Raw genomic sequence first — 24,746 nt, 5'->3', positions numbered from 1 at the left:
AGACTGTGAGCTTCCCCTTCCATTACTGGTGGATTATTCCGAGTCCAAGGCACGGGGGGACAAACACAAAAGCTTTTTCTGCTCAGTCCAGACAGGCATTTTGATTCCTGACCCCAAAAATATCCTTATGAATATTTCATACATTCAGCTGTCCATTGCTGAAATAACTAATGCCAAGATTAAAGAGACAATCGGCCAGAGAGAGGCAGCCTGCACTTCTCCTATCTGTTTGCAAAATCAATGCAATCCTTCTGGTGGTGATGGGGGTGGACGGGGGGGGGGGGGGCTGTTGATGCTTGCTTTCATTAACCTGGGCGCCACTCCATGGCCCACACTGAATTACAGCGGAATTGTGTCTGGAAAAGTCATCTAGGCCAAACTCTTGCCCTAAGGCTGGATTTGTGACAAAACAACATCCACACTGCATGCTAATGATCACGGGGCCACCGTGTCAAAATCCAACTGAAGTGAGGTCTTTCTACATGCAAAACTTACCCTCAGACATTGAGCCCTCCCTCCTGCGCTAAACTTTTGCAGTCCGCATTTTGGAGGCAGCGCAAGTTCCCCTCTCACCTTGCAAAGTCCAGGTCTGCTTCCCGTGACATGGTGATGTTGGTCAGGTTCTGCTGAAGGATAAAGATGTTTCGGCACATCTTCTTGATGCCAGATTCGCTGATGCGCTTGAAGTACTGGGCCCCGTTTATGAGAATACAGGAAATCAAGTGGCCCAAACCTGGAGGGAGCAGGAAAGATAAGAAGGCAAGTTTCACATATAGGTGACCGGTAAGAAGAAAGGATTAAGAGAGAGAGAGAGAGATAAAATCAGCAAAACAGTAACTTATGAAACAACTTGATTCTGCTTAATGAGGCACATCAAACAGGCAACATTTTGACCTTTTACGGGGTCCCATTTATTTCAGGGCACTCACAAAAGCTTTCCAACCTATGTCCTTAGCACAGAATTTTTGCAAAATTTTAGTTTTGGCTGCCCTGCCTGATGAAATGCAAGGAGGAAGAGGTCATGGTGGTGAACGTGGTTCTTTCCGCTCCCCATTTAACCTCCACAACAACCCTGTGAGGTAGGTTAGGCCTGAGAGGCAGTAACTAGCCCAAGGTCACCAAGTGATCTTCATGGCTGAGTGGAGATTTGAACCCCGGTATCCCAGGTCCTAGTCTAACACGCTAACCGGGGCACTCACATGCTTGCTCATTCTCATGAAGTCATATATTGGCTTAGCAACAAGACTCACAAGCTCATGTCTTTAATCTAAGACAGCCTGCAATTTCATATATGGACTCAGTAAGGCCTGCTTTCACCCAGAAAATGGAAATCTCCCCTACACCACCTGCTTGCTGGACTGTATAGGGCTCATCACCCCCAAATCACTGGAAAGCAAATGACCTTCAAAGATATACTGGAACTTGTGCTGCTGAAGACTGGCACTCATGGCTTCTTCAACGAAGCTGATGTCCTTATTGAGTCGCACCACGAGGGGGTCATAATCCATGCTCTCCACATTGGCGACAATGGCGTAATTTCCTTGCTTAGTCAAGGGGATCAGATAGTGGAAGCAGTGAACCCTGCAAAACAGAAGGCAATGATAGCTGTGCAACGACGTCATACTACTTAATCAGAGAAAATATTTAGCTTAATCAACAGCTGCCAAGACCCAATGGTTGGGTGTACATTTGCATGTGGGGAAATCCAAATCATCCATGGATCCCTTGGACAAGACACGGGAAATCTATGGATGTGCCAAATGTCATATTGCTTTCTTTATACCGAAGAAGATAGTACCGTGTTTCCCCCTTTTTAATACGTAGTCATAAAGTAAGCCAGGGCAGGATTTTTAAGCAGTTGTGAAATCTAAGACACCCCCTGAAAATAAGCCATACCTTGTTGCGTTCCTTTAGAGCGCAAGCGCTCGCCTGGCAGGGTAGAGTTACACGGAGGGATGCGGAGGAGGGAAAGCGCTCCCCCATCCCCCATCCCTGCCAGTTTCCATGTCCTGAGGCTGAGCGGCGGCGGGAGGCCCGCGGGTCCTTCCGCGCCGCCGGGGCGACGGACGCCGGCGAGAGCGCTGCTGGCTCCTTCTGCGCCGACGGAGTGTCGTGGGCTGCATGGCCCAAAGCTGAGCGGCGGCGGGAGGCCCGCAGGTCCTTCCGCGCCGCAGGGGCGACGGACGCCGGCGAGAGCGCTGCTGGCTCCTTCCGTGCCGACGGAGTGTCGTGGGCTGCATGGCCCAAAGCTGAGCGGCGGCGGGAGGCCCGCAGGTCCTTCCGCGCCGCAGGGGCGCCGGACGCCGGCGAGAGCGCTGCTGGCTCCTTCCGTGCCGATGGAGTGTCGTGGGCTGCATGGCCCAAAGCTGAGCAGTGGTGGGAGGTCCGCAGGTCCTTTCGCGCCACCGGGGTGACGGGCGGCGAGAGCACTGCTGGCCCCTTCCGCCGGATCAAGGAAGCGGCCTGCCGGGTCGGTGCCCAGCAGCGCCGCGCGGAGCAGCAGATCGAGTAAGCGGCCTGCAGAGTCAGCGCCCAGCAGCGCTGCACGGAGCACCGCCTCCTCAATCCAGCTCGGGGCTGCTGGGCACTGACTCGATCTGGTGCTCCGCGCAGCGCTGCTGGGCACCGACCCGGCAGGCCGCTTCCTTCATCCGGCTGAAGGGGCCAGCAGTGCTCCCACTGCCATCCGTCATCCCGGCGGTGCGGAAGGACCCGCGGACCTCCCGCCGCCACTCAGCTTCGGGCCATGCAGCCCACGACGTTCCGGCGGCACGGAAGGGACCAGCAGCGCTTCCGCCGGCGCCCTGGTGGCAGGGAAGGACCCGCGGACCTCCTGCCGCCGCTCAGCTTCAGGCCATGCAGGCCAACCAGACCCAGTAGGCCGCCTCCGGGATCTGGCAGCAGCAGGAGGCGGCTTGCTGCGCGTCCCGAGCCCTGAGCCAGCAGGACCCAGTAAGGAGGTACCGTACTTATAGTAACAATAAAAAAGACACCCCCCGAAAATAAGCCATAGGCTTATTTTCTTGAGTGAAATAAACATAAGACGGTGTCTTATAATGTGGGAAACACGGTAGCACTGGCTGGTAGTCAATGCTAGTCCTACCCAAAGTAGACTTGGGTTCATTATTTTCAATGGGTGTACTGGAAGTCTGAAGTGGTAGAGTCCAGGAAAGGCGGCACCACTTGATTCTACTGAATATGCAAAGTGGCCTGGGCTGTGTCCAAAGGGGGGTGGGGAGAGAACTATTTCTCCCCCTCTTAAGACTCAGAGATATAGAATTAAGAAGAAGTCGGTTGTGCTTCCTTCCCCATGGCTTCAGGAGAGCATCCAAAGAGCATCTGAACTGAACTGTACAAAAGGCAAATTTTGTAAAGTGTGTCAATTACATACATTTATGCAAATGGGCCCAATTTCCATAATGCGGTCCAATTGCAGATTATGGGGTTTGTGGTTGCCTTGATTGCTTGAATAAGGCAGCTCTGAAGGCAAGGACTTAAAGCTGGGGGGGGGCAGAAAACTGGCAAGCAGACACTCAGAAGAAGCTGCCACAGCCCCTCCCAGACCATCTGGCCACCAGCCTAGGGTGCTACAGATCAGTGGCAGGAGCTAGAGTTGGAGCTACAGTGGGCAGAAGGCCAGGATGCTAGTATTTATACTTTGGTGATCCAAAGAGGCTTTATACTGCTAGCCAGTCACAGAGGCTGCTGTTGCAAACCCCTATTTCCTTTCTGCTCCTAGAATAGGCTCTGAGGCTCATTATCCTGTTGAGGTGAAGAAGACACTCTATTTGGTTTCAGCTTTGTATTCAGAACCTCCTGGTTCAAACACTGGTGTCCCTGATGCTCCCCGTCTTGCAAGGCGCAATGTGCAGTGCCCTGTGCAGGCCTAGAACTATGGAGATGGCTTTTGGGCACTGATGTGGGTGAGGTTCTACCATATGGAGGGGGGCTGGACAGGGTGGCCACTTGGGTTGTCCAACTGTAGGCCGAGCTAGCTGTGATGTTGTCACCCTGTTGACCAATCGAGAGCTAGCCATAAGAAGGCTGGCTCTGTAGCCCTCGCCACCTTCTCTCTGAAGCACATTTCCTCAAACCCATCTAAGCAGGTCAGCAGCACAACCATTAGCCAGGGTTCTCCCTCAACCCAGGATGTGAAACCTATAATTTCACATTCTGGTTGAACAGGGGGACCCCCGTTAACAGCAGTTAATCACAGAGGTGGCACACTGCTTATTCCGAGGGTGAGAAGAAGTTGGTAAAGCGAGGGAGCACTTGATCCCAAGGCTAGTTCCGGATTCATTGAACTGCAGTTAAGACCCACCCAGTTGCATCCATGCCATCCCAGTGTGGCTGGTTGAAAAACGTAATGAAGTGCAAAAGACAAATCATGCAGTTGTCGCCCCCAGAGTCTCCCCTGTCTCTGCGCTGACATGTTTGCGTTGACCTTGATGCAACTTTGGCATTAAGGTTTTCTGAAAACATTGCTGATTGCACAGCAGGGAGGTTGATTCTTGCAAAATGCTTCTTCGGGACTGTTAACTGTGACCCGTGGCTGGTGCCAAATCACTACCCCCCCCCCAAAGGGCAGACCTTTTATTTATTGAAACTGCCTGATAAAGGTGACATTCTCAAAATAAAGTGACAATGTAGTATTTTCCCTTTAAAGTTCAAATAGGTGAATAATAATAATAATAATAATAATAATAATAATAATAATAATAATAATAGGGGAAGAAACCTGGTAGGTGATTTCTGCTTAAAATGTAACCACCATTTCAGCCTGTCATTTCCCACCCCCCTGTGGGGAAAGTACATATAAAGGGCTGTGCTGATTAGATACAGCGCAAGTTGTCACAGGTAAAATGCCAAATGTCCCTTTTCTTTTGGCTCTCCCGACATAGTACGTGCTGGTTCAGCAAATACGTCCTTTGGAGGCATTGCAAATGAAATCCTCAAGTGGTGACACAGGAGTCTGGAGTGATAACCAGGCTAATGAGAGCTTGGGGGATGTGGAACAAGCCTTTGTAGGTCAGCGCTGGACCTGCCTACTGAAGTCTCAGATTCTGGAGGCTTGCTCTCTCCTCTTATGCACTCACTTCCGTTCTACATCCACAAATGCCAGAGGGGCCGTTCTGAAACACGTGAGCAAAAGTGGCTGAGAAACAGGCAATGGGGCATGTCTCGGTTGGAGAGCAGGAGCAGCCAAATTTGCTGCGGTGAGGAAGAGACGTGAAACAAGGACCAATCTTTTTTCTTTCATTTTTAAATCTTTACATTTTAAGGCGACTGAGGGATGCTTTGACTAGAGCAGTGGCAGAGGGTATGTTAAACCTTTGCCCCCATGGAGAGTCCCCCCCCCAATCTGGAATTCTCCCCACGCTCAAACCCAGCTGCTTTCTTAGAGATAAAACATCATTTTAAAAGCTTTCTTAAAAAAATATGAACTAATGAGGTTCCTTCTAGAATCATCAACAGAGTCTAGTAGCGCTTTGAACGCTAACCAATTTATTCTGGCAAATGTGTTCATGAACCAGACACCACTTTGATACACTTCATGCATCTGAGGAAGTGGCGTCCGGTCCATAAAAGCTTCTGCTCCGATAGCTTTGTTGGTCACAAGACTAACACCCCTCTGGAAATTCTTGCAGCATCAGAACACTATGGATTTCCAGTTTAAGCCCAGCTCCCTCATAACAATAAAGAAATAGACAGCCCATGGTGATGAGAAAATGTCAGTTAAAAGCATGAAACTTTGATTGAATGGGTGGGTTTTTGTTGTATTTTAATATTTTGCTGGAAGTCACCCAGAGTGGCTGGGGAAACCCAGCCAGGTGGGCAGGGTATAAAGAATAAATTATTATTATCACTGTTGTTTGAGCCCAACTACTTACATTCAAAGACAATGCTTTGATCCATTGTACCACACTAACCACTCCCCCCTCATAGACTGGAAAGTTCATTTCTCAAAGGAACTAGTTCAACATGTCCCAAGAGGAATTAATTCCACTTCACATTTGTCCCTTTACAAAACAAGCTAGTTTCGTTCACACGGTTCAAGTTCATCCAAATGAACATCAGCTGAGTAGCAACCTTTTAGTGTTAAGAATGTAATAAACTGCTTTGCTGTGGTATAAAATAAACTTAAAAGGTTTAAGAAAACATAAAAACACACACATAGTGAAATGTGAAGTGTCAATATTTCCCCTAATAATTGTGATAATTAAGCTTAATGGTCCAAATAATCTGAAGAGTAAAAAAAAAACACATGTAAGAAAATGAACTTGAGGATGAACTAGGAATCATTCAAAGTTGCACTCCAAAATGAACTTAATTCATGTCCAGTTCACCAAGCCATTATGGGAACTACTTCATTCCAAGCACTGGCCCTCAAAAACAACGAACGGCACAGAGAGTCAGAAACGTTCGCTGCTGTGAAATGGAAGCCCCTGGGCTCAGTCACGGAGTCAGCCTTAGAGAAGCTTCTGGATTCTGGTTTCCCTTGTACAATTGCTTTATGGATCCACATGCAAGTGTGATACATCATGAAAAAGTATACCTAAAGTCCAATGGAGGCTGGTGTCTATTGGGACCAGTCAAGGAAAAGGCCAACAATAGGCAGAGTCAGGGCCGTCTTAAGCGCCCCTGGTGCCGTGGTGCGCCGGATCCCTCCGGCGCCCTCCCACCCCGTTTCCCAGCGCGGCGGGCGGGTAGGCGCTGCGCATAGCGCGGCTGCCACAGGCGCTGCTGTGCAGCGGGCCAGCGCAGCACGGTTGCCGTGGGCGCAGCTGTGCGACGGGCTGGCCGGCCAGCGGGTGAGCGCAGCTCGCGGCGCCCTCCTGGCGGGCCGGCGCCGTGGTGCCCTGCGCAACCCAGCCTGCATGTAGGGCCAGCCCTGGGCAGAGTCAGCTAATTTTTTTCCTCTGTCACCAATTCCTCCTCCCTGTTGAGTTCTGCAAAGGCAATACTGAGACTGAAGGAGGTACAGACTGGCCTCTGCATAACCAGCTGAATACATACCTAACTTCTAAGTGCAGAACCAGCAAGCAGCGGTCAGCCATTTCCTGGAAGGACCGGGCAAGCTCAGTGAGGGTTTGCATGATCTGCTCGGACACTGGAGGGAGATCCATGTTGGCATGTCCATCTTGGCCAGGTGACACTGCAGATGAAAGAGAAAGTGGAATGTGATTACAGCCTGGGACATTCCATCACAGCACCTGTGCCATCTCAGTTGGCATCTACTGAATTGTCAGCCCAGTAGATACAGTATTGTGTCAATGTTCCTAGGCAACAGACTGGCCCTTGAAATCTTATTTGCTTCCAATGATGTGGCTGCAAAATGCCTCCCAGTAGAGCAATTCTTGGTGGTGAACAGCCATGGAGGATTTAAGCAGCTGCAGCACCAGGTTGAGAGGAAAGGCAGTGTAGCATTAAAAAAGAAAAGCTTCCATGGCAAGGCTAGTTTATGGACTCTTCAGAGAGTTGCCGGAAATGCCTATCATATTTATTTAGTCATTCAATTTATGAGCCGCCCAATAAAAACATTCTCCAGGCAAAAACATATTTACTACCATAAATACGAGGACTACAGTCTCATGGAACTCTTGAACATCCCTACGAGTTGACTGATCTTGGTTATCTCTTGTGGTCCAAGGACAGAAGAATGACATCCTCCCTTGGGAAAAAGGGAAACTCTGAGACTCCCTCAAGTCAATTATTTTTATCAGACACTTGCATTGCACTATGTTGCCTTTTCTTGCAACAATGAGGGGTAGAATAATGCTCTGTTTAAGGAACATACACACAGGATTGCCAAGACTGCACACAATTTTCTATGACTACCCCAACTACAAGGATTGCTTATCATTCCATGTTTCCATCTAGCAAGTAGTTTAGGGGTCAGCTATTTTATCTAATAGGACTGATTTGGGAGGTGGGCCATTCCTTTCTTGACAGCTCTAAATGCTTTTACAATAACCTGTTCTGACAAACAGAGGAATCATTCATTCTGGCAAAGTGAAGGGGGTGGTGGTGGTGGAAATTAAGTCATTTGCACTGGTTGTCACCAGCGATTTCAATCATTTTGTTACATGAAAGAATGGCAGTGCCTCTTGAAAAACTGACTCCTGCAAATCAATGCATGCAAATGACAAGAGCTCAGGAACAGGAAACAGGACTTGAGGTGCTCCTGAAACATAATGCTTTGTAGCAAATCAAGGCCCATTGTGAAAGTCCACGGACAGGAACAGAATGTCAGGGAAGACTTTTGAATGGTTTAATCGCAGTGGGAAGAAAACCAGTTTGGGGTTTCAGATTCTGGCTTGGTTGCAGTGCAACATGAAGTGTGTGAGTTTTTAAAAGTGTAACATTTCATCTTGTACATGCACACAAATTGTTCTTTGGAATCCGCCCCCCCTGACACAGTTCTGAAACTCACAACGAGAGAAAGCCGGCATTTGAGAAGGAAGTTGTACTATAGCTGAGAGAGCTCTCAGCTACAGCTTTGATAACAGAGAATCTAGCTACATATAAGATTCCAGCAGTCTCCATACATTCTGGAGCAAAAAGCAAAGTACCCCCTCTGCAGCCTACTGGGTCCTGTTTTCCCTTCTCTTTGACCAACTACGGTATCAATCCACCCATCTATCCATCTTTATTGACAACAGCAACATGTGCTTCAGCACCCAAATTCCAGTGTTTGGGTCCAGGGGCTTCTGGCAAGATTTGGGCTGGGTGAATACTACAACAGCCCTCTGACATCTATTGCAGCTTCACAGAAGCAAGGTTTTTCAAGTGTGGCACCCTAACTTTGGTGCTTCCTTGCCAGACTAATCACCTGATGACATCTTTATTCTCTTTCTGGTGCCAGCTGAAAACCTTTCTTTCTGTCCATCCCAGGCCTTTTAGTCTTTTAGCTTGTCAGCTGGTGACTTTCTGCCTCTGCTCTGTACTGGTTTTAATTGACTGCAACAGTTTGCTTGTTTATTCTTTTATTGATTTTTAATTTTAATATATTGTAAGCTGCTCTGAGACACTAATCTGCTTTGGATCTGCTCTGTGTTGTGGGTGGGAAAATAGAAATCACATCTCCTCCTTTTTCTGTTGGAAAACTAGGGTCATGAGGGAGGGAGGAAACCTGCCAAAGTTTGGAGATGTAGGCCCAGGTGGTACTGTGCTAATTTATTTTACGTTTTTTAAAAAGAAAAAAGAAAAATACTGGAAAAGTCACACTTTTCTCCTCCCCACATGAAGTAAAAAGAGAGCAATGGGATTTTTAATTGTTTATTAGGGGAAAAGAACAATTGAGAAATCAGCAGGCAACCCCAATAGTCTAATTCCTCCGCTTATATACCTGCTCTCACAGCTGGAACTCAGAGAAGAAGGTTGACCCCTGTTGAAGAACTCTATTTACTTCAATATCCCCTTTCCCAAATCACTATGATTGGAGTGGCCTTAATGTGCTGTCATTAAAAGCTAGACCTGCCTATCAAAACAATACCCCCCTTCCCTCTTGAAAAGGAATTAGTTTCAATCAGCTTGATTTTGCAACTTGGGGGGGAAAAAGAAAGAAATGCAGCGGAGGTGGGAGGAGAAAGGCTGTTTTTTAAAAAAATGTTTTTAAATGTTTTTGTAAAAACATTTGCCTCCCGAGGGAGCAATCTGCCTTGAGAAACCTTGTTAATGGTGCAAACTGACTTGGGAACGTGAGATCATTATTCAAAAAACTCTCTTGTTATTCAAGGTACACATAGAGCCAGTACATACCCCTAACAAATAATGAATCAACAGCTTACATTCTGGCAAGCCTTGAAAGAGCGCCTCCCCTCTATGTCTCAACTTAATTTCCTAATTTCAGGTGTTCTCACCCATTCTGTTGCACCCGTGTGCATGGGAAGTACAGCAGAAGCCCTCAATTGCTTCCTGCAACTATGAAAAGCTGCGTCCTCAAAGAATCGTCCAAACCCAAGCCTCTTCCAAAGACTGCTGATGCTGTTGATTCCAGTACCCACCAACCCAATGAAATGTTCCAGGAACACCTCTCTTTTCCAGCCAACTCCCCAGTTCTACCAGTAAAAATAGCTGAATGGGGTGCTATTCAATGCTAGTCTTGATCACGGTAGACCCACTGAAGTTAATGAGAACCAGGCAGAAGGCCTTTTTGGTAGTGCGGCCCAGCCTGTGGATCACCATCCTATCAAATGTCAAACAGATACACACCTATATGTCCTTTAGAAGACACCTGAAAGCAGTCCTGTATGGAAAGCTTTTAATGTTTTATTTTGTTTTTATATTTTGCTGGAAGCCACCTAGAGTAGCTGGGGCAACCCAGTCAGATGGGCAAATGATGATGGTGATGATGATGATAATGGGCTGTGACTAACTTCGTTTCATTAACTGCAGTAAGTCTACTCTCAGTAGGAATGAGTTGAATACTACCCGCTGGTCTACATAATTGGTACGCATACCAAAGTCACAAATCCCTTTCTCTTGGAGCAGGGATGATCTCTGACTTGTGTGGCTAACATTGCTATAGTTTTTATGAGGAAAGGTAATCACAGCTGCTTTGCGGGGGTCAGGGGACTGGAAATCAATGTATCCACAAGCAGGATTTTGCTGAGAAACTTTTGTTATTATTATATAGGTAGGGCCTACAATGAATGGCTAGGATGCCAGCCACATCCTCTTTCAGAATACGCCATTCTAGTCCTTTTCTCCTCCCCTTCAATTTCCCACTCCCCTTCCATCAGGTTTTCATGACCACTGAGCACATTCAGCCCTCATTAATCTGTTTTGGGTCCCCCCCACTTCCCCCTGCTTAGGTTGCTTCCTCCTAACTTTGCTTTGGTACTTCCAGGATGCTCCTGAGTTGGCGGAAACTTTTCTCTTGTGTGGGGTCTTATGTTATGTTGGCTACATAAGGATTAACACTCAGAGAACGAAGTTCACTATTCATATATAGGATTTCATCCTGTCCTTCCTCTAGGGAGCTCAGGGCAGTGTACATGGTCCCAACTTCTATCCGTGTGTGTGTGTGTGTGTGTGTGTGTGTGAGAGAGAGAGAGAGAGAGAGAGAGAGAGAGAGACTCTCCAGGTGTTGCAGGAGGCAGATAAACTGTTTACAACGGAGAAAGCTGTTCCCCTTCCAGCACTGAGAGTAGGAGCCCATAAATCTCTGCAGCTAAGTACAGCAGGTTGAAACGTTTAAGGTGAGGGAGAGAGGCAGAGCAGCTGAGCCGGAAAGGCACAAGGATCTCATTTGAGATGAGTGGCGATAAGGCAGGCCAGGGCGGCGGCCCCCATCCGTTCAGTAAACACTAATGATTGGGCGAGTGCCGACTGTCACTGGTGATAAAGAGCCGGCTAAACACTCTATTAGTTTTTCATTTTGTGAATTAATGTTCTTTATGGCGTGTGTACACTCGCCGGCTAATGAATTGTCTCGTTAGAACTGCCTGGGGTGCTCCTCAGCCGCCTCTGCTGGCAGGCATAAATTTCACAAGGAAATTAGCACTTTTTAAAAAGGCAATAACTCCTTGAAAAAGTGGTTTGCTTTCTGCCCGTTTCTGCATATATACAGCCCCAAGAAAGGGTTTACTGCTAGGGAGTGGGGTAAGGAGAAGAAAGAGTAAAGTTCGAAAAGTAAACAGAGAGAGAGAGAGAGAGGGAGAGAGAGAGAGAGAGGCACAGGACTCATATCAATCTGTATATTGTGAACTAAGGTTGGAAAAACAGAATGGTTCCCTAGACAGGCTTGAAATACAAATGAATCCTTGAAGAAATAATAATAATAATAATAATAATAATAATAATAATAATAATAATAATAATAATAATAATATTTATTATTATTATTTATACCCTTTCCATCTGGCTGGGTTTCCCCAGCCACTCTGGGTGGCTCCCAACAGAACACAAACAATAATAAAAAAGCAACAACATCAAACATTAAAAACTTCCCTAAACAGGGCTGCCTTCAGATGTCTTCTAAAAGTCAGATACAGTAGTTGTTTATTTCCTTGACGTGTGAAGGGAGGGCGTTCCACAGGGCAGGTGCCACTACCGAGAGTCAAGGAAACCAATGTGTAGGAAAAGCTACTTGTATCCTGCTTCCAAATCTGGAGAGTTGCATGGGAGTGTAGAATCATATAATTCTACGACACTAAAGCATAAGAACATCAGAAGGGACCTGCAGCTGGATCAGGCCAAAGGCCCATCTCACAGTGGCCAACTAGCTGCCTCCAGGAAGCCTGCAAGTAGAACCCAAACGCAGTAGCTATCAAACCGCTTGTTATTCACATAAATTGATACTTTCTTGGACAACGTAGTAGCCATCAACAGTCTTATTCTCTATGAATCCTTATGCCTGTCTTAAGTTTGTAAACTGATACCAATTTTAACGTGCTCTAAGCGTCTAAGTTGCAGCTGCAGTCTCTCAAGTTGGAGATGACTTTGTTTAACCCCCTACCTTGTTTCACTTACTATGAAGTCCCCACTGAGAGGGGACTTTGCTCCCTTTCTTTCCCTCATTAGATCTTTTATTAATACATAATTTGGTTTAGAGCCAGAATTACAAATTCTTTAGTGTCTGCCTGACCTCAGACAGCAGTAGCCAGTCTTAATGAATGTTGGTGTTTCATTACTGCAATAAATGTAGATTTTTAAGAGAAGTTTTATGCGTCTCCCCACCGCCCCGCAATGTAAGTCGGCTATTAGTATTTTAAACTAATACATTTCAAGTGCTTTTCTTTTCCATGGACTGACCCAGAGCTCTCACAGGCAGACGATAAATCTTACAAGTATCTCCCAAATATATGTTTGGTTTACTTGGACCTCCATATTTAAGCTAAAAGCCATGAGCAAGTTCATCCAGCTCCTCTCCATTTTAACTGGCTATCCTGGAGGGCCAAACTACACATTGTCATAAATATATGGCTGACACCGACCCACATTTGCTGTGTCTCCTGAGAAATTCTTATAGACTACCTGTGACGTGCTGCTGTTGCAGTGAGCTTTCTCTCCTCACCCCCAGTTCCACTTCAGGGGCTGCCTCTTGTGGGGAATCAGCTGGGAGGGAGAGAAAACTGCTGAACACAATGGCCTCAAATTGTGCATTTTCTTCACTGGAATGTTACCAAGGGGGTGGCAGAGGTGCTTATCATACAAAGGGACAGGACCCAGGTGGCGCTGTGGTTAAACCACTGAGCCTAGGGCTTGCTGATCAGAAGGTCGGCGGTTTGAATCCCTGCGACGGGGTGAGCTCCCGTTGCTTGGTCCCAGCTCCTGCCAACCTAGCAGTTCGAAAGCACGTCAAAATGCAAGTAGATAAATAGGAACCGCTACAGCGGGAAGGTAAACGGTGTTTCCATGTGCTGCTCTGGTTTGCCAGAAGTGGCTTTGTCATGCTGGCCACATGACCTGGAAGCTATACGCCGGCTCCCTCGGCCAATAATGCGAGATGAGCGTGCAACCCCAGAGTCGGTCACGATCGCATCTGCTGTGAGTCCTGTGGGACAAACCCCCCTGCTTGCCCTGACACACCACAGCCTCAAAAGACTGAGGCCGCCCAGCACTTTGAAGACTTATCTGCTGTGAGTCCTGTGGGGCCTTTTCTGCAGTGGTTCCCATCTGTGGAATGCTCTCTCTAAGGAGGTTTTATCTGATGCCTTCATTATACACCTTTAGGTACCAGGCAAAAATGCTCCTTTTTAACCAGGTCTTTGGCTGATTGACATTGGATACCCTTTTAAATGTGTTGCGGAATGGGGGCCTATTGGGTTGTTGTTGTTGTTGTTATGTGTTCTGTGTTTTTTACATTGTAATTTTATGTTGTGAACCGCCTTGAGATCCACGGGTATAGTGGTATGCAAAATTAAAAGAGAAATAGACGATAGACAGACAGATAGATGGGTAGGGTAGGGTAGGGTAGGGAGGGGCAAGAATAGCAAGGCATTGAGTTGCATTGCCACCAGACAGGAAACTAAAAATGCTTAGCACTGTTCCACTTCCACCTTTCTTCCTTCAGTTCCAACTGTTCACACCGGATTCAGTGCAATGTGGACTTGGAGACTGCTGGCCCTTAAAAGCCATGAGCATGCTAGTCTTGCCTGCTATGTTCTTGGGACAGTGACTAAAGAAGCCAAACCGTATCCTCTTCCAGGATGGCTTGGTACTGAACCAGCAGAGATCCTACCAAGGACACTATTTATTCTTCCCTCAGCAACGGTCCAACTTCTTAGTGGGGCCTTAGAAAAAAGATTGATGCAGAGGTTATTAGCAGCCGGAGCCCTCCTGAACCTATGCATCAAATATTTAACAGCTAGAGAATTAGAAAGCAGCTCTCCAGCCTCCAGTGCACAGAGTTGATAGCCTTCCTTCCCAGACACGGCACATCTTGCTCTCCTGGAGATTGATCTTGTGTCCTGGGATCAACGCTTTCGCTTGAGGTTATGATTACGCTAATTGCTCCTTGTCCTACTTTCCTCCCCACCCACTCCCTGCCCTTCAACCTCCTAACCCTCCATGTATGTGGAGAACTATCACATAAATGTATGCAACTGAGTTGGTGGTGTAATCAAAACTCTGGCTGCAGAAACTGTGCAGCTGGACTTCAGGGCGACAGGTTCACGGACTATAGAGTGTGGTGTGGCAAGGGAGAAATGATACCTTATTTTTTTTCTCAGCAGTTAATTCCGGCTCATGCAGAGATTCCATAAACACTTTCTAAGTTCTCTAAAGCTTGGTCCATTCCTGAGTGAACTGTCAGCCACTTTCCGTGACCCAAAAGCAATCTACCAGGTGCTTTTCTTGTGCCATGTTTATTTTGTTTCTCAAACGTGTGATTCTCAAAGAATTTCAAGGCAATGGACATACACAGCACAGTAAGTTCAGAATAAAACAGCTCAAGAAGTGCATTCAGCAATGAAAGGCACCATTGGGACATAGCACAACATAGGTGGGATCTGCTAAGTTTGCAGGGGAAGGAGTGGTCTGCATTTGGCACATACAATTTACTACTACTGATACTATTAAGCACTTCTATAACATTTTATAGGGACCCAGGTGGTGCTGTGGGTTAAACCACAGAGTCTAGGGCTTGCTGATCAGAAGGTCGGCGGTTCGAATCCCTGCAACGGGATGAGCTCCCGTTGCTCGGTCCCAGCTCCTGCCCACCTAGCAGTTCAAAAGCACATCAAAGTGCAAGTAGATAAATAGGTACAGGTCTGGCAGGAAGGTAAACGGCGTTTCCGTGTGCTGCTCTGGTTCGCCAGAAGCAGCTTTGTCATTGTGAGGGGCAAGGGGTATCGCGAAGCCCCTCCCCTCCTGAGTTCCAGCCCAGCCCAAAGCACGACTGAGAGCAGGGAGAGCTCCAGCTCCAGTGGGGAAACAGGAAGTGGGATCCAAGGCTCTGGCAGGGTAGAAGAGCCAGCGTCCCAGGTGGGACAGGAAGGAGGAAAGAGGGGGGGCAGACCCATCCCCCCAACTCCGGAACTTCGCAGAAAGCGTCGGGGGAAGAGGATGGGGCTCCCCAAGTTGTTATGCTGGCGCAAGACGCGCCAAAAGCCATTCGGAGGTTCTGATGAAAGCTGAAAAGATGTGTCTCTGTAAATAGCTCTACCTTTAGCACTGTAAATACGCAGCACCAATAAAAAGATAAAATGCAGAGCGGTGGAGAGTCGTTACTCTGAAGTAGTCCCATCCGACCACTGTGACAGTCATGCTGGCCACATGACCCGGAAGCTGTCTGCGGACAAACGCGGGCTCCCTCGGCCTATAGAGCGAGATGAGCGCCGCAACCCCAGAGTCGGACACGACTGGACCTGATGGTCAGGGGTACCTTTACCTTTATAACATTTTATAGGGTTGATCCAGCTAGCTCACTATATTGTCTACACAGATTGGCAGAAGTTCTCCAGGGTTTCAGACAAGGACCATTCTTAATCCTACCTGGAGACACCAGAGATTGAGCCCGAGATCCTTGCCAGGCAAAGCACATCCTTCGATCACTGAGCTATGGCCCTTTTGAGCCCAAAATGGTCAATATTGTTAACAACTACTACAGTTGTTGTTGTTTGTTGTTTAGTCGTTTAGTCGTGTCCGACTCTTCGTGACCCCATGGACCATAGCACGCCAGTACTACAGTATTAAATTGCACTAATTTGTTGCCTTTTTCACAAAAAGAGATTCAACACAATTTACAAAACAGTGTAAAAGCAGTATGAAACTAGAACAACAACAACAGAAACACCTAAAAACACATCCATACTTATACAAAAGGTAGGTCTAACCTCTCCCAGCTGGAAGAAGCCACAAACATCTTTGTTGTTGTTTAGTCGTTTAGTCGTGTCCGACTCTTCGTGACACGCCAGGCCATCTTTCCCAACATCAGGGTCTTTTCCAAGGATTCTTCTCTTCTCATGAGGTGGCCAAAGTATTGGAGCCTCAGCTTCATGATCTGTCCTTCCAGTGAACATTCAGGGCTGATTTCCTTCAGAATGGAGCGGTTTGATCTTCTTGCAATCCATGGGACTCTCAAGAGTCTCCTCCAGCACCATAATTCAAAAGCATCAATTCTTCGGTGATCAGCCTTCTTTATGGTCCAGCTCTCACTTCCATATAAACATCTTAAGTCCCTCAAATTAAGGGACAAAAAGCCAGGTAAAAAGGAATGTTTTTGACTGCTTCACATCCTCATAAAGTGGATCAGTATTATTCAGCTGAGGTGCCTTCTTTCTGGTGGGCCCCTAGTTACAAAAACTTCTTCTCCAAGGTTCTTTGCCTGGCGCCAACCCTGTGTGTGTATTATTATTACTTTTATTAATATAAGGTAATTCAATTTATATCCTGTCTTTCCCAAAGGAGTCCAGGGCTCCCTTTTCTTTTCATTTCATTTGTTTGGACTTGTAACTGAACGGTGATTCATTTTAACCACTGCTCTTAAATTTTACTGCGGCTCTTCTTATTTTATTCCGGTTTTATGCTTCTCCTATTTATCATTTTATTTGGATTTTACATTGTGTTAATAATGGTGTGGGTCTTTTTTTGCAAGCCTCTTTGAGAATTTTTATCACACTCAAAGGGCCTAACCTGCATTTAGCAAAGGCAGTCGGAAGGAAACTGGTGTTTGTGTGCTCTCCCCACCCCCTGCAACCTGGCCGCTTTCCAGAGCTTGTGTTTTGATATCATTGCATTGTGCATTTCTCTGTCCTGCCAACATCAGTCAGTGCAGCAGAAAGAGAAACACAGGAATCTGCATAAAGCGGCTGGGTCTTAGCATTGTACATAATGGCTGGTAGCAGCTCTCTTGGATTTCAGGCAGGGGCATTCCCAGTCCTTCCTAGAGAGGCTAGGGATTGAACCTTGGTCCTTCTGCATTCAAAGCAGATGCCCTTCCACTGAGCTAAGGCCCTTCTCGAACACAGGAAGCTGCCTTATATGCTCTACCACCCAACGATGCTTATTTAACTTATATGCAGAATTCATCATGCGAAAGGCTGGACTAGATGAATCCCAAGCCGGAATTAAGATTGCCGGAAGAAATATCAACAACCTCAGATATGCAGATGACACAACCTTGATGGCAGAAAGTGAGGAGGAATTAAAGAACCTTTTAATGAGGGTGAAAGAGGAGAGCGCAAAATATGGTCTGAAGCTCAACATCAAAAAAACCAAGATCATGGCCACTGGTCCCATCACCTCCTGGCAAATAGAAGGGGAAGAAATGGAGGCAGTGAGAGATTTTACTTTCTTGGGCTCCTTGATCACTGCAGATGGTGACAGCAGTCACGAAATTAAAAGACGCCTGCTTCTTGGGAGAAAAGCAATGACAAACCTAGACAGCATCTTAAAAAGCAGAGACATCACCTTGCCGACAAAGGTCCGTATAGTTAAAGCTATGGTTTTCCCAGTAGTGATGTATGGAAGTGAGAGCTGGACCATAAAGAAGGCTGATCGCCGAAGAATTGATGCTTTTGAATTATGGTGCTGGAGGAGACTCTTGAGAGTCCCATGGACTGCAAGAAGATCAAACCTATCCATTCTTAAGGAAATCAGCCCTGAGTGCTCCCTGGAAGGACAGATCGTGAAGCTGAGGCTCCAATACTTTGGCCACTTCATGAGAAGAGAAGAATCCTTGGAAAAGACCCTGATGTTGGGAAAGATGGAGGGCACTAGGAGAAGGGGACGACAGAGGACGAGATGGTTGGACAGTGTTCTCGAAGCTACGAACATGAGTGTGACCAAACTGCGGGAGGCAGTGGAAGACAGGAGTGCCTGGCGTGCCATGGTCCATGGGGTCACGAAGAGTCGGACATGACTAAACGACTAAACAACAACAATTTTAAAACTAGTGTCCCAGGCCCCAAAAGAAGAGATGCAAGAGGCCTGTGAGATAAAGAGTCAAAATCTTATTCTCCTTTAAAGATGATGAGTTGTGTCTCTGTATACCAAGTGGGGTGTGTGTGTCTGGTGTTGAGCCTCCAAAATTGCCTGCTGCACCTCTGCATTTTAGGGCTACAAATCTGGAGGAAGAGCACTGCAGAACAGCATCTCTTGCAGAAACTTATGCCAATTCCTATCTCCGCATGCTTTTCTAATACCTTTCCACCATGCTGCCAGTTTTAATTCTGAAAAAGCCTGCCTCGGTGGCTAGAAATCTGGGGGACACTGTGCTCAGCTCACACGCTTTGTGTGTTTGCACAGTAAGGTGCCACACCAAAATACAGTCTAGATCAGGCATCCCCAAACTGTGGCCCTCCATATGTTTTGGCCTACAACTCCCATGATCCCTAGCTAAGAGGACAAGTGGTCAGGGATGATGGGAATTGTAGTCCAAAACATCTGGAGGGCCAAAGTTTGGGGATGCCTGGGCTAGATGAAGGCCGAAGGATAGTCCAAGAGAGAAATCCCCACAGTATACAGATGCAGTTCAATATTCTGAAAGCTATATTACTATACAGTATTAGCACAGGATTCCAAAGTGTGCAGATACCATGACACACTCATGAAACAAAGATGGAAATGCTTAAAAGCTGCTTGCATTTAGCCTAGATTTATTGAGCATTCGCTCTGATTTGCTTGCACAAAGCTTACATGGAGGTTAGATTGTTGCATATTCGATTTCTACTCATTCGGTACTCATCCTAATTTGCTTGTGGAATGCCCACATCTTATTCTCCCCTCTGCCTTCAGCCTCCTGGTCTCTTATCTCCCTGTCCCTTAGCTTCACTACTCCTTGGGACCTCTTCTAAGTCTCTAGCCTGAATCTGTGAGTTTTATTCCCAGCAAAAACAACAGCTTGCCCTTCCCTAACAGCTGTTGGCCTGCAAACTGCTTTGCTTCCTGAGCAACTGAAGATTCTAAGACATCACTCCTGCTCAGCCAGTCAGTAGTAGAGGCTTTTCCGCCATAAACTCAATACACTTCAGCTCTTTGACATAGTTTTTGTTTTCAAATATTACCACCAGACCCAAGTTCTCAGGAAGTGGTGAACCCAAAACTGAAATCAATGAATGAAAAAGAATTTGCTTGAGCACTCTGCTGAATTTAGCTGCATGCTACAACCTTAGCATCCAAACGGTTATTGCTAAGAGTAAAGTTTGCATTCTTTGCGGGCGGGGGAAGAGAAAGAGGAAGAGGAAAAACAAACCAGGAGAAGACAAAAATGACTGTGTCATATCTGACTGGTTTGGAAAATACAAAAATCCAATTCTGAAGAAGCACAGATAAGGGGAGAGCTGTGGAAGTGCCATCAGCTTAGCAAACACTAAATAATGAACGAGGGAGAGACTGTGGGGTGTGATAAAACACTCCATTAGCTGGGCTGGTTTTAAATGAGTGATAATTGTGGCAGAGACACAGAAAAAAAGGTTATTGAATTTTTATCTGTAGGAAGGGGCAGCCTTTGACAGATTAACTATGAAGTCACTCAGCCCAGTTTGTATATTGTACAAATACTGTAAAAAGAAGAAGAGCGCCTTAACCCAAAATCCTGACCAAACCAGGGAAACTGCTGGAGCTGAGGAGCTCAAGGTGTTCGGAACAGAGGAAGCTGCTTTGTGCTCAGTTGAACCACTGGGTCCATCTAGCTCAGTATTGTCTATACTGACTGGCAGCAGCTCTCAAGAGTTTCAGGCAGGGGACATTCCCAGCCCTACTGGGGATTGATCCCAGGACCTTCTGCAAGGCAGATGCACTGAGGCTACAACCCTTCCCTATTTTCGGCGTGTAGTAACAAACGAAAACAACACCTCCCACAGTTAAAAAGGACATAGATTTTTTAATTAGTCAAAGGCCTGGAAGAAGAGGGATTTATTTGTCTAGAGATGACTCACTTTGTGCCACTGGAAGGTTGGAGAAAGCTGCCTTCATACGGCTGGAGAGCCATTCCAAACTTTCGTGCATATTGGCCAAGGCCTTCAGGTCGCTGACATCAGAGAGAATCTCCTGCGTGGGAATCAGTTTATCACCCAGGTTCCCAATAAGCACTTCGGATTCTTTGCCAAAGGCGGTCCTAGAACAAGAAAGACACAAGGCACATATAAAATTAACAGAGAACCCAACAATAGTGTAAATAAAAGGACTTTCTCAGTCAGATTTGTCCGGGGGGGGGGGGGGGGCTTTTCCTGGTGTAGGATTTTACACATCTATCTGAGCCCATGCAGCTCCCACATCAGCCTGTCAGGTGCTCTTGATTCCTGAAACTGGGATAACCTGAATGTATTATTTATCAGTGCAACCAGTGATGTTACAATGGAGTTCTAAGGCTACATCTGTACAGAGTAGGAAAAGATCAGACACCAGGATAATCTGAATGCTAGCCTCACTGGAATCCATGCTAGTCAGGATTCACTTGCCTCACTGATTTCAACAGGGCTAAAGCACAACTAAGTCTGGATCTGACCCATTTTTATTGAAGTTTAATGTATTTTAAATTATTTGATCCCACTATTCAGCTAGAAGCAGCTCATGGCCAGACATTAAAAACAAGAATCAAACAACAGTAGGTCAAAACAAGATTGGAGTGATCATATGGCAATGGACAAAGCTGTTGTATAACTGTTGAATAAATGTGTTTTAATAATAATATTATTAATAATAATAATAACAGTTTATATAAATGTGTTATATTATTATTAACAACAACAACAACAGCAATAACAGTTTCTATCTGTGGGCTGTTAGGCTGCTGAATGGAAAATAATATAGTGCAACTGACTTTCGGGGTTGGTGTGTTGTGTGACAAACACACAGAGTGCAATGAGATTGAGTGTTTTGGGGGGAGGCTCAGTTAATTTCATTGTACACAGGTTGTACATTGACAATAAAGGTGGTATTATTATTATTATTATTATTATTATTATTATTATTATTATTATTATGTGACACAACTTCACTACAGAATTTATACCTGCAGCACGTTAAGGTGTATGTATTGCCAAGATGGAGATAGCCCTTTTTTGCATTGTATTTCTTTTTGCATGTTATATCATTTTGAGCTGTATTCTCTCTCCCCGCCCCCAGTTAAAGAATAGAATAAAATAAGTGGCACAACAATGAAAGAATCCATGCTTTCTTCTAAATCATGTGAAGGAGTTTGACCCATTTCAAAGCTCGACCAGGCTGGCTCCAGACTACAAGGAAGGGTGAAGAATTCCTTAACATAATTTTCCTAATGGATTCCGGTAAGTTGTAATAACAAGCCTCTCATTCATCACGAGGGATTTCTAAAACAACTTAGCAGCTCATGAACAGGCTTTTTCGGATGTCCCAGAGGGAGGGGCTGGGCGGCTGGACAGAGAAGGCTAGTAAAATTGATCATGGGGTCAGGCGGTCAAACACTGAGTCATCCACTAAAGGAACACACATTATTAAGTAACTTACAATGCCCAAAGGAAACCCTCCACAGTTCAGCTCTATTTCCTGGTAACAGGCAACCCTGATGAAATTCATCCTGCACATTCAAAGGGATTTGAGGGCTACGCATGTGTGCCCTGAAAGATAAGACAACCCATTCATGGCAAGGCTACCTGTCGTTGCCACTACAATTTAGGATCATTTTAGGAATAATTTACCTTATGAAGTCCTCCTCTTCCTCCCTCTTTGGTCGCAATTGCTTGGGCTGGGCCATGTTGATCCAGTTTGGAAGAGACTTCAGGAGTCTGGTGATATCGTCATCTTTTGCCCAAGACGCACTGATGACCAGCTTTTCATCAGATTGAACAATGCTCCTACATAAAATTAGAAATGGTGATGTAAGAAAGAGGTGAGGTGTATTTCCTGATTATTTGATATTCCAGCTCACATTATGAAATAAATAAATAAACCATCACTCAAATGTGATGGGTGTCCAGGCTGTGGAATGAACTGTGTCCCTATACCATGCCGTAGAGACAATTATAATCAACTCTTTATTATTATTATTAAAGATTTTCTTGATTTACAAAAGTATGAGCAATCTCTCTTTCTTTCCCCCCCCAAGTTACATTTTTACAGATCAGTTTCATTTGTTGAGACATTAGTGTTACATTAGGAAGAAAAGGGGGGGAAAGAGGTGTGCGGGGGAGGTGAGTGGGGCGGAGCAGATGACAATGTTTCTATTTTACTTAATATATGTTATAATCAACTCTGATCTCTGCATAAATGAAAATCAGCGGTGCTGATAAAGAATTCTTTGCAACTCAAAAGCTTGTAAAGGGTTTTAATCAACAGGTTGGTTCAGTGGGAGATACTTCTTAGTTTCTAAATTCAATCTGCCAAAAGCAAAATGACGCAGTTTGATTTTTCAAATGCTGCAGGATCCCAGAGCCTAAATCTCCATTTCAGACTTCACTACTCTCTGGAACAATGTGCTTTCCCATTTCCTAAACTATCAACCCCTGAGCTGCATAAAAAATCAACGCAAAATTGAAAAGCAGATAAAAGTAAAAGCTGTCTTGAACAACAAATAGCCCTCCAGCTCAGACTGTAGAAAATCCAATGGTTCTGCCTAGTATTCTGTAAAAAATATCAGAAAAACATAGTTATTTTTGAAGAAAGAGAAGAATTTGGTCATTTCCCCCATTTCCTTCTCATCGAGGGCCTATTTGCTAGACTACGTTAACCAGTATCCTTTGACCACTCAAGTCTGAAATGACAACAGCAATGAGGCTGCTACTACTCTGGGGCGTTTATTTCACAGTCTAACAAATACAACTGTTTTCTTCTCAATCCTGCACCTCAGAATTATAGTCTTAGGTTCATTTTATCCTACCGGTATGTGCCTCCTAGGCATAAGCCCTTGCAATACTCTCTCTGTGTTTTCAAACTTTGATCTAATAATTCAAGAAGGGAGACATTCCAGAGAGTAATGAAAAGTAGAGCCCTGGAAACTCACCATGCCACGTAGGTTGGAAGACAATAAAACAGTTATTTGTCACAGCAGTGGGGATGCCATATTTAATACAGAACTCCACCCCAGTTTTGTCATTCCTTGCCTGTGCTACCTGGAGCAAGCTGCTCTGTTTATGTGATCAGCTGTGGCAAACCTTGGTCTGGATTGTGTGGATTGATGGCGCGGGCAAATGACCGTCCCATTGCATGATGGAAGGTTGTGCTTTAATAATAATAATAATAATAATAATAATAATAATAATAATAATAATATATTATTTATACCTCGCCCATCTGGCCGGGTTCCCCCAGCCACTCTGGGCGGCTTCCAACAAAACACTAAAATACAGAGATCCATCAAACATTAAAAGCTTCCCTTTCGAATCCCTCGAGGATTCCAGTTTGGGTGACATAATGTACGGCAGTATAAATGTGTCTCTGAAGGTGAGACCCACCCCCAGCATTCCTATGATACAGAAGTGGTCAACATGGTACCCTCCTATTCCCTGCTTTAGGTGGAGATAAAAGGAACTGAACCAGGGACCTTTGGGACACAAAGCAGACACTGTACCACTTAGCTAGGGTCTCCTTCTTGCAACTCCATGCTTTGGTGCATGATACGTGTTTGGGGCAAGAGACCTGTTCTATTTGTGGGTGAGCATGAATTTATCATATTCAGACATGTTGAATCCGAAAGTGAAATCTGTGTCGCTGACTCCTGGGGTGCTTCTGTCACTAAATACCTGAGTCTCAATTAGCTCCAGTGGCCTCCAGATGTTCCCTAATCAAAGTCCCGAGCCACTCTGCTATTTTGTTTCCGGGGGTTATTAGCAGCCATTTGAATTTTGGAAGCAGTGCAGGTTCTGGAGCTGCTATGCCATCTCAAGCAGATGTCTTATGCACTCAATGCACTGAGCCGTGAAGGGAATCGGGCCTTTCTCTGCAATGCCCTGTCACCTGTTTGTCTGTTACACCCCTTTCCTAGCCCCCTCCTGGGAGCCAGATACAACACAGCAACGCAGATGGCTCAGTCTGTGGCCCAATGAGCCAAAAACTAATTATTAGATTGTCGTGCTGGTGGTAATGATTAACCCTATTACCAGAACAGGAAAAATTGCATAGCTAGCTGCTTTGAGATAGTGGTGGTGGGTGGATCCCGGTATCTGTTTTAAGATGACGGTTCTGTTCTTCAATGAATGCCACCTCCTCAAGTCTGTGGTGTCTGTTTTTCTCCCACCCAACCCCTTAAATGGTCCTTGCGTTTCCTCTGCCACTTCTGACAGCTGCTGGCACCCTAGGGCTGACCTCCACATCCCCTAGTTAATGCTCTGCATGGATATGTAACACATCACCCTCGGGAAACATAGCCATTAGGACAGGGG

The 24,746-nt window shown here is 45.8% G+C and overlaps 1 protein-coding gene across 1 annotated transcript in view; it reads right to left on the bottom strand.

Moving 5' to 3' along the window:
* Nucleotides 1-24,746, bottom strand: part of EXOC4 (exocyst complex component 4) — a 374,045-nt gene that overhangs the window by 32,943 nt on the left and 316,356 nt on the right. The window contains exons 13-17 of the mRNA XM_035126670.3: nucleotides 22,068-22,223; nucleotides 20,328-20,506; nucleotides 7,018-7,156; nucleotides 1,403-1,581; nucleotides 574-733 (exon numbers count right to left, since the gene is read on the bottom strand). Of these exons, the coding sequence (XP_034982561.1) occupies nucleotides 574-733; nucleotides 1,403-1,581; nucleotides 7,018-7,156; nucleotides 20,328-20,506; nucleotides 22,068-22,223 (813 nt within the window). The remainder of the gene's footprint in view (nucleotides 1-573; nucleotides 734-1,402; nucleotides 1,582-7,017; nucleotides 7,157-20,327; nucleotides 20,507-22,067; nucleotides 22,224-24,746) is intronic.

This window comes from Zootoca vivipara, chromosome 9, assembly GCF_965207765.1.
Source record: "Zootoca vivipara chromosome 9, rZooViv2.hap1.1, whole genome shotgun sequence".
Classification (NCBI taxonomy): domain Eukaryota; kingdom Metazoa; phylum Chordata; class Lepidosauria; order Squamata; family Lacertidae; genus Zootoca; species Zootoca vivipara.
Note: the sequence above shows the minus strand (reverse complement) of the source record. Positions and strands in the feature narration are given on the sequence as shown.